The sequence below is a fragment of the Crocodylus porosus genome, unplaced genomic scaffold, assembly GCF_001723895.1.
Source record: "Crocodylus porosus isolate Cpor-Errol unplaced genomic scaffold, CroPor_comp1, whole genome shotgun sequence".
NCBI classification, from domain to species: Eukaryota; Metazoa; Chordata; order Crocodylia; family Crocodylidae; genus Crocodylus; species Crocodylus porosus.
In genome coordinates this window covers 5832541-5844908 of record NW_017728944.1, presented here as the reverse complement: position 1 = coordinate 5844908, position 12368 = coordinate 5832541, and the positions used below count along the sequence as shown (strand labels likewise).

At 39.0% G+C, this 12368-nt stretch overlaps 1 protein-coding gene across 1 annotated transcript in view; it reads left to right on the top strand.

Annotated features, from left to right (window-relative positions):
• The window catches only part of BRCA1 (BRCA1, DNA repair associated), a 53795-nt gene that overhangs the window by 27783 nt on the left and 13644 nt on the right, over positions 1 to 12368 (top strand). The window contains exons 13-18 of the mRNA XM_019550509.1: positions 2183 to 2376; positions 2908 to 3242; positions 7417 to 7504; positions 9493 to 9570; positions 10193 to 10233; positions 11426 to 11509. Coding sequence (XP_019406054.1) covers positions 2183 to 2376; positions 2908 to 3242; positions 7417 to 7504; positions 9493 to 9570; positions 10193 to 10233; positions 11426 to 11509 — 820 coding nt within the window. The remainder of the gene's footprint in view (positions 1 to 2182; positions 2377 to 2907; positions 3243 to 7416; positions 7505 to 9492; positions 9571 to 10192; positions 10234 to 11425; positions 11510 to 12368) is intronic.

Here is a 12368-nt window from a genome sequence, read left to right as displayed (position 1 = left end):
GACCTGGCTGACTGTTCCTCCCAGCAGATGTCCAGGTAATTTAAATCACCCATGACAGCTACATCCTTTGCTTTAAGTGCCTCTGCAAGCTGGCCTGAAAATTCCTGGTCCAGCTCCTCCGCTTGGTTGGGGGGGGTGGTCTGTAGTAGACCCCCACCGTTAGTTCCCTCTCCCCACAGCCCCCTTGTGTCTTGACCCAGAGCACTTCAGCTTGCCCCTTTGACCCCATTTTGCTGGCAGAGGATGTGTAGTGCTCCTTGACATAGAGCGCCACACCCCCACCTTTCCTTCTCTATCCCGCCTGTAAAGCCTGTAGCCCCTAATGCTAACTGCCCAGTCGTGGGATGAATCCCACCAAGTTTCTGTAAGCCCTGTTATGTCTGGGTCTGAACTGGCTATTCTGAGCGCAAGTTCCTCCTGTTTATTCCCCATACTACAAGCATTGGTATATAGGCATTTAAGGCCTTACCTAGCTGCGTGTGGCACCCCCTGGTTTAGGAGACTGTTTGGACCCGGCAATGCTGGTTTAAAGATGTTTCTGTAGTCTGTGTTTGTACAGCATCTAGCACGGGGGGCTGGTCTACAACTGTGACTCCAAGCCACTATGTCACTGGAAAAAAATGGACATACTGCCTCTTTTGGAGTTAGAAATTAGCCACATTGAACATAACTATATAAGAAATCTGTACTTATATCTTATTGGGTGGGGTTGCTTTTATTCAGGCCAGCGAAATAGTGGCTTTTTTCTGTCTGCTGAAATCATGCTGCAGTTTTGATGGGCCACTACTTTAACTAATTTAGCACCAGCGGTAAAATCCGAAAACTGCTTAAGTCAACTGTTGACTTCAGTGCAGGGGGGGAGGGGTGGGTCATGATTTTATCATAAATATATTACTTCACAGAAGGAAAACTCATTTTGTTACATGGCATTCTTGCTGTGCTATGTCTTCTAGTTGTTCAGGACCAAGGACAGTAGTAAAAATGGAGGTGCTGGTTTAAAAATTTTCAATGAAAAGTGGGTGGACCAGTAGGACAACACTGAACAAGTAAAGAGTAAACCTCAAAGAATGTAGGGAATAGTTCAGAATGATCTAAGAAATTTCTCCCAGCAACAAGATCTCTTGGACTGGAATAACAAAACCTCATCACCAGGATCCCTTAAAATTGGGCTATAAAAAATACTAGAAAATAAATGGTGGGGAGAGTTTGGCATAGTCCTTTGGAGCTGGACCTGTAAGTCTCTTCCAGCAATTATTTTTGATGTGTTTAAAAAAAAATAAAAAGCATCTAATTTTTGCAATAATATGTAAGCATAGTAAAGATCAATCTAATTAGTGTAAAGAAATTGGGTTTGTTTTCCCTAGAAAAGAGAAGCCTATAGAGGGAACCTAACAGCCTTCCAAGATGTTAAAAAAGAGAAAAAATGTAAAGAGGATTCTGATCAATGACCACTGAGGGAAAGGCAAAAGAAATCAGCATAATTTTAACAAGGATTATTTAGGTTGGATATTAAATCAATCTTTTTAATTATAAAATTAGTGGAGTATTAGAATAGGCTAGTTAGGCTTTGGAATCCCCCTCATTTGAGATTAAAAACTGATTAATCAAACATCAGTCATGGATGGTGTAGGTATATTTAATTCTCCTTTGAAGGGAAGAGTTAGTTACCTTTAAGTGCTGTTTTTATGGTCACTAGTGGGTTTTTTTTTTTTTCCCTGCATGTGTCAGTCAGAAGACATCTGGGAGATCAAACTTGCCCTTGAAGAATTAGTTGGAGGAAACAGAGTGCATATAAATTGGTCCAGTGGAATCGGAGAAGATTTTTGTGTTGAGTGACTCAGGTTCTAGTGAAGTTTGAGAGCTAGGGGGATGAAAGACTAGAATTAACTTCCTAGTTTGAGAGATCAAATAATATAGTGAAACACTGCTAATATGCCATTAAGAGCAATCTTAATAGCATTTATCACTTGGGGTCAATTTGAGAAAATTTGCCTGACAGTTTAGTATATTGACAGATGCAGTCTTTTATATATTCAGATATGTTGTTGTTCTGCCTTCATAGCAGTTTTGTTGCTAATCATTCCTGAACATATAATTTCACTATTGTTATACAAAGGGTCTGGTCACTAAAGAAAGAATTTAGTGCATAAATAATTCATAATTTTTTTTTTCTTACTTTGAGGTCTTCAGCTTCACTTCTTTTCACCTCTAAATCTCATTTATTGAATAAGGAAGCTCGGCAACATAGCTTTCCAAAGACTCTTGCACTGGAACCCAACGCTCCTTCTCAGGAAAGAAAGTCCCAACAAGGTGATGCGGCACTGCGGCTAGTACAAGAGGCAGAGGAACAGTGTAATCAGTACAGGAAAGAACCAGGTAACATTTCAGACAGCACAAACCCACCATATGAATTTGACTGGAATTTAGTGGTACTATGGAAGGGATCTCCATAGTACCACTAATGTAGTTTATATAGCAATAAGAAAAGAGCTGAAAAGTCTTATTCATAAAATATGTAGTTAACTTATTGAAACGTAGTCTATGAATTCTTTTCTCTTAAAAGGTACTGCTTGCCATGAGGAATTGGTTAAGCACTCTTAAGGTACTAATGATTCTTAATATTTTGGTTTCAAATTGACATTTCCCGAAAATATTATGAATTTTATTCTATAAGGTTTCATGGATGTTTCCAGTACCCTTTTTTCTTTAGATCAGGAGGATAATGATTCCTGATTATATTAAACCATGAATAAATTAGAAGTGAAGTAGTGAATAAATAAGTAGAGAAAGTGACTGTAAGCCTATAAACTTAAAAGATAGAGCAACCTTCTCCAAGATGACTGGAACAAACATGAAACTAATTTAAAGACTAAGACTGGTTCAGTGACTGATTCCTCTTTCCTTCAGAAAATGCAATGGAGCAGAAGTCTGGAACAAAACTAAACAGTGCTGCTATCCTCACCAGTCCTTGTGGAAACATGAGCAGGATTCCAAACAGCTCCCCCTTAAAGTTTCTTAAAAGGCCTTCCCACAGCCAAACTGCAGAAGCAATGAATGGTTCTGCCATACCTTCCAATATTGATAATAGGAAGAATACTCAGCAATGTGAACTGGAGAAGAGAACACTTGCCTCTACACATGTTCCACACCATAGAGCTGGAAAAGAAAATGCCAAAAGCCCAGTTGTGTTCAGCAGGAAAAAAATGTCAATCGTAGCATCGGGTCTCAACCAGCATGAACTTGTAAGTGTATTTCTTTTTCTTTTGTTGGTCCCCTTCTAATAAATGCATACTGACCCCTGTGTCCTAAGAACATTTTTAACCTCTACATGAAGCAATCTATACATTTGAATTATAGATTAAATGTTCTAGTATTATCAGTATTAAAGTTGCATATAACCAAATTTGTCAGTTTTAAGGACTTTGGAAACTGGTTGATAGGAATTACACTGTTAATACTGTTTAGAGTTTTTAAATGGCTAGAAACGACATCTTCATCAGCAGGTAGAATAGTGCATTGTTCCTGAGTAAAGGAGAGTGCATCTGTACAATGTAATGTACAGATAATAATGTAATGCTTATGCACATAACTACTTTTACATATGAGAAGATATGCTGTTCAAGTTATGCAAGCTGATAGCAGGAGGTAGAGCCAGGCACAGTGCATAAAACAATGAGTAAATATGCCCTTCCCTCCCTGTCTTAGTGTAACTGTAGCCTCACCTTCCATACCCCTGGTATTCTAGACCTGCCTTTGCTCTCACCTGCCCATCATCAGAGCTCTTTAAAATATTTCATTTCTAAACTACAGAAGTTCTTGCTACTTGTATACGTTTCATAAGTTCAGGCTGTCCGGCTTCTAAGGAGCCAGGGACTGAATGTTGCGTGAGCTGCTCTGGTTGGGGCAGCATACCCATGGGCTGCATTAGGATGAGCTATGAATCTCCTCACTGCTTCACAGTGCCCATGGCAGTGCTGTACCATTGCACTGTGTACCCCCAAGCTGATCCTCAGCTCCCTGTACCACACCACGTTGCCCCATCCCTTGGAACAGCCACAGAAAGTAGAAGCCAGAGGAGGGAGGGGGAGCCCAGAGACTCTGGCTGTTTGTTGTTTCCAGAGTTATGGGGGTACTGGTGGCTAGTCAGGGGCCTGGAAGCTGCAACTTAACCCATTGGCCTGTAGGCTGCCAGTTGAACAGGCTTAAGTGATTTCCAAAACTAGAGCCTAAGTACATGTTTAAGTTCTATAGGCTTCAGTGGGACTTAAGTGCATGCTTAAAATGTAAGCAAGCCCTGATAAGCCGTCCTTATAAGAACGCTTTCCTGAACGGGGTCTTGATCAGTTCTGCTCCAAGCTTGTTAAACCACAATGAATTTATAATGTAGGTAAGTCCCACCTGAAATTAGAATGTGGTCTACGTCTGGTCATAAAGATTTTGATTAATTGCACTGCAGAGAGTTATTAAGCTAATGTGTCACTTGTCATGTGTTTTGTAGCTGCTTAATTAAAATAACTTGGCAAATATATAATATATTTTGTTTTAAAAAGGCTAACTGCAGTATGATGTCCAATAGTGCCTGTTAGAATGCGTTTCTCCATAGAGAGAATGAGTACCATGTGATGGTTGCAACTTCTGCTATGAACTGATGGTGGTACTGTTGGTCAGTTTGTGCTTTCAGTCCTTTCTCCTTGAGTTAACTTAGTATGGGGTGTAGTCTCATGAGCCTGAGTAATCTGTATCCTCCTTATGATCCACATTTTTAGGACACAGTGGTCTAATCTAAGCTTTCCTTTGGCCTTACACTAATTGGAGGTACTGTGCATCTGGAAGAAAAAGCTGTTCTCCAGCTGCCACTCAGAAATATAGAATTATAAAAGAGTAGGGCTGTAAGCGGTCTCCATAGGTCATCATCTAGTCCGTGTTACCTGAAGCAGGATCATCCGTATCCAAACCACCCTATACAAATCCATTCTCTAACCTCTTTAGCAAAACTACAGTCAACCCAGGTGCAACACAAGACATAACCTGTGTCAATTTAGGGTGTTAAGCAGGGGCCCCATGGTGGCCAACATCCTGCTTTTGTAAAAGTTGTTAATATATGCTCAAGAGACCCCAGGAAGAGGGTCACACCCCATGCTACAGAGGAAGACTAAAACCCCCACAGTTCAAAACAATCTGACCATGGGGTACAATTCCTTCCGGATGCCAAATATGGCAATTGGTCTGATCATGAGCAGAGGACCAGACCTGATCTCCAGGAATTTCTGGCAGACACATTGGCACACCCCAATCAAAATCCCCAGCCTTGGCTGCAGCCGACCTCCAATACCTTTGAGGAGGAACTCCAGCCTTATCCGTGACCAACATTCAAAATTTTAGGAGGGTGGGGGGAGACCCGAGAAGCCAGTAGCATTCATGAGGGGAGGGGAAGGTTTTCTTCCTGGTCCCTGCTGATGACTAGCAAAAGTCCTGAAAAATGGGATTACCAGATACCTTCCACAGTAGAGCGTTACCTTTTATATCTAAACATGGGAATTGCAAATACATGATTCTATGTCTTGTACCCCCGGATCGATTCAGAACTCCCTGTTCAACCCGTATGTACCTTCCATAAATTTATATACAAAAAACTAGAACTTTTGGTTCCAAAATTATACCTTTTATTAGACCAACTGGAAAATGGCAAGAAAATTGTCCTTTTCTGCACGCTTTCAGGATCAAAGTCCCTTCGTCAGACTCTGGGGAAAGCGTAGATAGTTCAAGATGGTAAAAAGTCCCCATAGGTAGGAAATAAGCTTCATTTTTGCACAGAAGGAGCTGAAGATGGAATGCTGTCCCTCTGGGTCCATGAGAGTATTCCATAAATTTATGCAGCTAGGTCTTAGTGATTTGGATTCTTGAGAGTGGATGGGATTATTTGATGAACTATTTTATCAATATGAAAATACTGTTTTTGGTGTGTTTTGCTGATAACCCTTGTTATCAAGCAACATTAATTATTTATCAACCAATTATAACTGATGATGATACTAAAACAAGGGTGTTGATCTCACCTGGTCTCCTAGGCTGGAACCAAATGTGCTAGGGTGAGGGTGCCACAGGGGTTAATGAAGCCATCACTTCCTACTCCCCCTCACCACTCCTGACATCTTCAGTAGGTCTCTGCTTCTGAATTCCTGGCCCCTCCAGGGCCCCACGTGGGCCAAATGACATGGCTCTGTAGGCTGAAAGTATGATATCCCTGCGATATAGAGAAATAATGTATCTGGCTAACTTCCTCTGCTACCTAGTTACTTTTTTACTGCAATGAACCTGCTTTTCACAATCCTTCTTGGTAAGTAGGCTATAATGGAAAGTAATATCACTGACCTTTTACATCTCAACTTCCTGTTTTGTAGTCACCAGAAATTTGTTTTTTTGGGGGTTTGAGGTGTTTTTTTCTGGTTTGTTTGTTTTTAATACCTCAGTTGCTGTATACCTTTCAATGGCAGTGTTCATTCAGAGACTGATTCAAACTGAGTCAGTATAGCATAGTGTATTTACTCACATACCACAAGCACCATTTCCCCCTTCCCCCACCCCAAAGCAGCCTTCCAAAATTGTGCCTGTTGTAAGCAGAGAAGCTGACTTTTCCTCCTTCAGTAGAGCAAATGTAGAAACACTGTGCTCTAATACTTTTCAACATGGCTGGTATTTGTCTTTGGCCCAGCAAGCGTGGTGTCCTGTATTAACCCTCTCACAGCTTTAGCTTTTGGCTGAGCACTAAGAAAAATTGAGTTGGCTTAGGGCAAATGTGCTGCTGCATGCACTCTGTAGTATCTTGGTGAGGCTTGTGGTATAGAAAAAGACTTTATTATTTACAGGAACTTATAGAAAGAATTACTTAGAGTAAAGAAATAACACTTCTGCCCTAGCCTTGTTGCTGTCCTGCCACACCAGGAAGTTCCTGTTGCCTCACACAGACTGTCTCCTGGGATGCCACACTTCTTGGACACTGTGTTTCCAGGAGGGCTGACTGTCACACAATTGACCATAACTCTGGAAAAATCAATTTCTACTTTCCGCCTTCCCAAAAACAAGGTGCTGGTTTTACTTGGAGGTGTGTAATATGTGAAGAAATACAGTGTTGCTTCACTTTGATCCATTTATGGTAGTCAGATTTTTCTTGTAAAGGCAAAATTAACCTACTTTTTTAAATAATGGTTGAATTTCTGGGTCTGACATACAATGTTTGCATTTGTTTTTGTTTGTTTAAGAGTGATCTCTCATATGTACTTCAACTGGTGCATGTTTTAATTCTTCAGCTGTGTTGGAGACCAAATATTTATGATATGAAAAACTTCTGTTCAAAGTCAGATACCTAAGGCTTTGATTAAATCAATTATTTCTAATTCAGTATCTTCTTGTTTTCAGTTACTGGTGCAGAAGTTTGCCTGGAAAACCCAGAGCACTTTATCTAATCAAATCACTGAAGGAACAACCCATGTCATAATGAAAACAGGTGTGTTGGGATTGCTATGCACAAACCATGCGTTTAATGCCACACACAATGCTTACTCCAGGCTAAGTGAAAATGCTTACTCCAGGCTAAGTCATTCGGCACGATGAAGTTTAAAACGTGGGATTTATGACCTACTACTCTACTCTGTTTCAGTGGTTGTGTTTCTGGGCCTAAATAAAAACATAAACCCACCTGTGTCTTATTCCCATATATGGAGTCCAGATGAATTGGCATTGTATTTACTTGTTTATAAGGTTTCATTGATATGATTTTTAATTTAACACCCCATTAAGATGAGCAATGGATGTCATTTTTCAGGCTTGCTGACTGCAGTTTAGAACAGGTGTCAGTAGCAGAATGACAAAGGATAACTCAAAACCAGCCAGAGGAAGAGCCTTGTTTCTCTTTGTGAATGCTTGTGCCCTGAAGGAAACTGCAGCAGTATGTGTTTTTGAGAGAGACATCCTCAGACTTTGGAATGGCACTTAAATTAATTTTCCAAAAAAAGTCTGTAGTTTATATAAAAAACAAGAACTAATTCTAGGAAAGAATGTATGTAGCTAATACTTCATAGGAACAAAATAACAGCATAACTGGCAACCTGGTTCGGGCATACTTTCTAGAACAGATTGGCTTTAGAAAACAACTATATGAGGGGTTTTCACCTTTTTTTTTTTTTCCAGTTGCAGCTGAAACTGTCTTGTGTACTTATTATATTTTGTTGTACATTGTAAAACATCAAATAAAAATAACACCATATTTTTGGTAGGGAGAATGAGAAAAGAAAGAATTTTTTTTTTTCCAGAGGCATGGCTAAATCTTGACCACAGGGCTGAATCCCAATTTTTAGTTGCTATTCAGGCATAAGCCAAAATTTTAACCTTTTCGCTGCCACTGCCTAATTAGCAGCCAAAAATGAATGCCAATTTAGCAGTAGCTGTGAAAGGGTTAAAACAGTGACTGGAGACTATACTCTTTCCCCGTGCCCCCCTCTCCTCCCATGTAGCTGTTGTACTATCCCTATGCTTCAATTTTAGTGCAAAAAATGAGCTCTTCTGCTTAATATGCACCCTAATTTTAGAGCACTGATTTTGGGGGGAAAGATGTATTTGATCATAAATATGGCAGTAGGACCTTATGAATCTCTTTATTAGAGACTTGAAGAAACAAAAACTTAAGTACACAGAACAGCTTCAAATTTTCCGAATGTAAATTAAATTCTTAAAATGTTTAGCATAATAACCGGGAAGTATAAAAACCTCGCTGTTCAGAACTTTTATTATACTCAAAATTAAAATTGCTTGGCAGAGGTGAGGTTTAAGCTCCTTACTAAATCTACTAGCAGCTGTTAAACAAAAAAGCTTTACATATTAAAATGTATTTTATGGGCTGCTGCAGGCAGTTAATCTGTATTTGTAAGCCACCCTGAATCTTTCTTTGTGAAAGGGCAGCATATAAATCTAATAAATAAAAAATTCAGAATCTAGTTAGTTATACTAAATACTCTGTTTATCTTGCTTTGCCAAAACATTTTGAGATGCTTAAAAATCAGATGTGACTTCTCACATTGGCTTTCCTGTCCCTTTATATTAAGGTAGTAAGGCAGGGGGAGGAAATCTTTGTCATTCTGGTGTAGTTTTTTTTCCTTCTCCTTGAGAAACTTAGTGGGACAACTACAGTTGGAGAACCTGAAGGGTTAACATATGTCACTTGCATGTGTTGTATTTTTGGCAACTCTTCAGGCCTTTCCTTGTCTGTGCTCTGTTCAATATTTAAAAGGGGCTGAATGGCATGAGGTAGTCAGCATACACTGACTATACACAGAGTTGCATCCTTTTAGCAGACACAGGTTGGGATACTAATACTTATGTATCCAAGTTATGGGATATTGTGTGTCTCTTATGGGCTAGCGTTTCAAAGTTACTTTATGTAGAGTCAATATGAGAATGAATATTAGAGTGAACTCTATATTTTTATTTCATCTGCAGATATGGATCTAGTGTGTGAGCGTACACTAAAGTACTTTTTGGGCATTGCAGGAAGAAAATGGGTGGTTAGCTATCAGTGTAAGTATACTTTCCTATGAAGCTCCATGCTTTTCACCTGTCCCCTCCCTCTCCTTCCCCCCCGCCACCATGCTTCTTGACACTGTACAATTGACATTTCATGTGTCATGCATGAAAAGTTTATGCATTTACATGGAAATCTGTAAGGTTCAATATTTACATGGAATTCTACAAAGTAATAAGCTACCACGTTAGCCTCTGATATTTTGCAGAGTTCCATGCAAGGATAGAGCCTTAATACTTTGTCTTTTTTCTTTTTAAGTACTGTACATATTGCTTCATAACTAACAATAAATGGTTGTGCCCAAAGATGCTAGCTTTTTCTTTATAATTTAAATGGAACGCAGCTCCTAAATGCCTATTAATGAGTTACTACAGAGTTAACATTATTTAAAAGAAGAAGCACTAACCTGAAATATGCTAGAAGCACTTTCAGGCATTGAATACTATTTATATAAATCAACAAACAATTTTATTTAAATGCTGAATCATTTGTTTCATGCATCAGTAGATAATCAAGAGGGCTTGAGGTGGTAGCCAAATGTATACTGTTGGTACTGAAAAGAAGGTTCTGACTGATTTATAATGTGACCTGCCCCCTCTTTCACTGTTCTTTTTCTAGGGGTTATTCAGTCTTTTAAGGAAGGAAGAATACTTTATGAGGTAGGTCTGATCTCTTTAAAGAGAGAAATGCCAAAGGTATGAATCTTGCTAGTCCACAGTTGTTATAGTGTTAGGTTTCTTAGTGGTATAGGTTGTAGCCGTGTTGGTCTAAGGACGCAGGCAGACAAGGTTCTTTGGGTGAATGTAATACTTTTATTAGACCAACTCAGCTAGTTGGAAAAAATCTTCTTAGCAAGCTTTTGGATAGAAATACCCTTTGTCAGGCTTAGCAAGCATCTGCAGTTTGTGTATGCTCTTCCTGGATGGAATAGACTTTCTAAATAGTCTATTTATTCCATCCATCTTCCTATGGGTAATTCTCATATTCTTTGCTTCAAGCATTTTTTCCCCAAAATTTTGGCAAATTTGGCCTACTGCAAAATTTCATAATTCTAATGGAGAAGTGTCTTGATGTCACTATACTGTTGGATTCTCCAATCAAAAAGGAGATGCCAATATGCAAAAAGCCTTTATAAAAAAAAAAAAAAAAAAAAACTTTATAAATTGTTCCAGTCCCCAGAGAGACTCTGGCAGATTTTCATTTTCCATCTCTGCCCTGCCATACCCTTTTAGAGGCTTCTCATATTTTAGTGTCTTTGGTCAATGATGTAGGCAATCTGTTGTTTCCCGTTAGCTTTAAGCATCTTCTGTTCAGAAAAATGTGAGAGAGAACAGACATTGCCTCCCTCTTAATAAAAACATCTACGTCTTTCTTTAAAATTCCCTGCTGATTCTGCATAGAAATCTGATATGGCTTTATTGAAGAATAAGCAATTGATTTTAGAGACAGATATATACCTTAGATTAACAGCAAATACAGTGCTGTCCTTGATAATCTAAATGTTAAGTGACTGCTTTAAAATGAAATAAATGATGAAAAAATTTAAGTTCTAGGTTATATACTGTTAGTTTCGCTTGAATGAGTTTCCTGTACAATTTTTTTTCAGTTTGCTATATTTTGTAAAAATTTGTTTCCTTTTAAGGAAACATTGGCCTGATAAAGCCACAGGATTTTGTTTACTTTGCAAGAAACTGTGAACTAGAGAGCAATACCTTTTAGCCAGTCTTATGTGTGCATTAATTGTAAGGTTTCAGGTTTCTGAAATCTGAGTACTCTTGCCTGCTTTGTCCCAAGTGCTGACAGAGCAGGCCTAACCCATCTCTAATTGTTGCCTTTTTGATTATCTTCCAGTCTGACTTTGAAGTGAGAGGAGATGTGATCAATGGGAGAAACCACCAAGGTCCTAAGAGAGCTAGACAGTCCCAGGCTGGAAAGGTATAAACACATCAGCATGAAAGGCATTCATAGCTATAAAAGGTTTCCATTTTGCTTTAATTTATATTTACTGTGCCAGTTAAATAGCTGAAATACTGTTCTGCTCTTTTGATGAAATCACATGTACAGAATTGAATGTGTGAAGGGTACAGGTAAGTCTGTCTGCCCTGCTGCTAGTAGGGCCTGTCAGCACTGCAACAGAAATATTCAGTGTCTTTACATATCAAGAATGAATTGTATCTTTTATAACATGGAAGTGGGCTGGGTTAATGTTCTGTTGGGAGGCAGTTCCCAAGGAGCTAGGGGTTGATTATCCTTGATTTATGGTATTTCTTACGTGAAGGCACATGGATGTTATCACCAAGTGCCTGCCTGTGATGTCTAACTTAATGTTTGACTTCAAAATTTTCTCTAAATGATATTCTGTTCCCATTAATTAGGTTTGTTTGTTTTTAGATGGATATTAATAATCTGTGTATGTGGCCCTTTTAACTAAATTGCTAGGGAAGTTTTCAGTGTGACGAATCTTTAAAATATACTCCATTGTCATGCTGCCTTACCACAAGTAGGAAAGAAAATGGGTTTACTCAGAACCTTTAAAGTGGTGAAACTTGGTTGGTGGTGATGGCTTTCATTCATTTGATTTTATTCTTTTTTGGGCTTGTGAAAATACTCTGTGGCCTTAAAAACTTGCAGGCATAGTTTGTTAAAGTTTTATAGCATAGAACCACAGGGTTGGAAGGGACTTTAAGTCCTGCATGGATATAGGACATGCTTATTCCTATACTATCCAAGACTGTCAAGCTGCCTCTTAAACTTCCAGTGAAAGGTGATTTCTACCACTTCCGTGGGCAGCTAG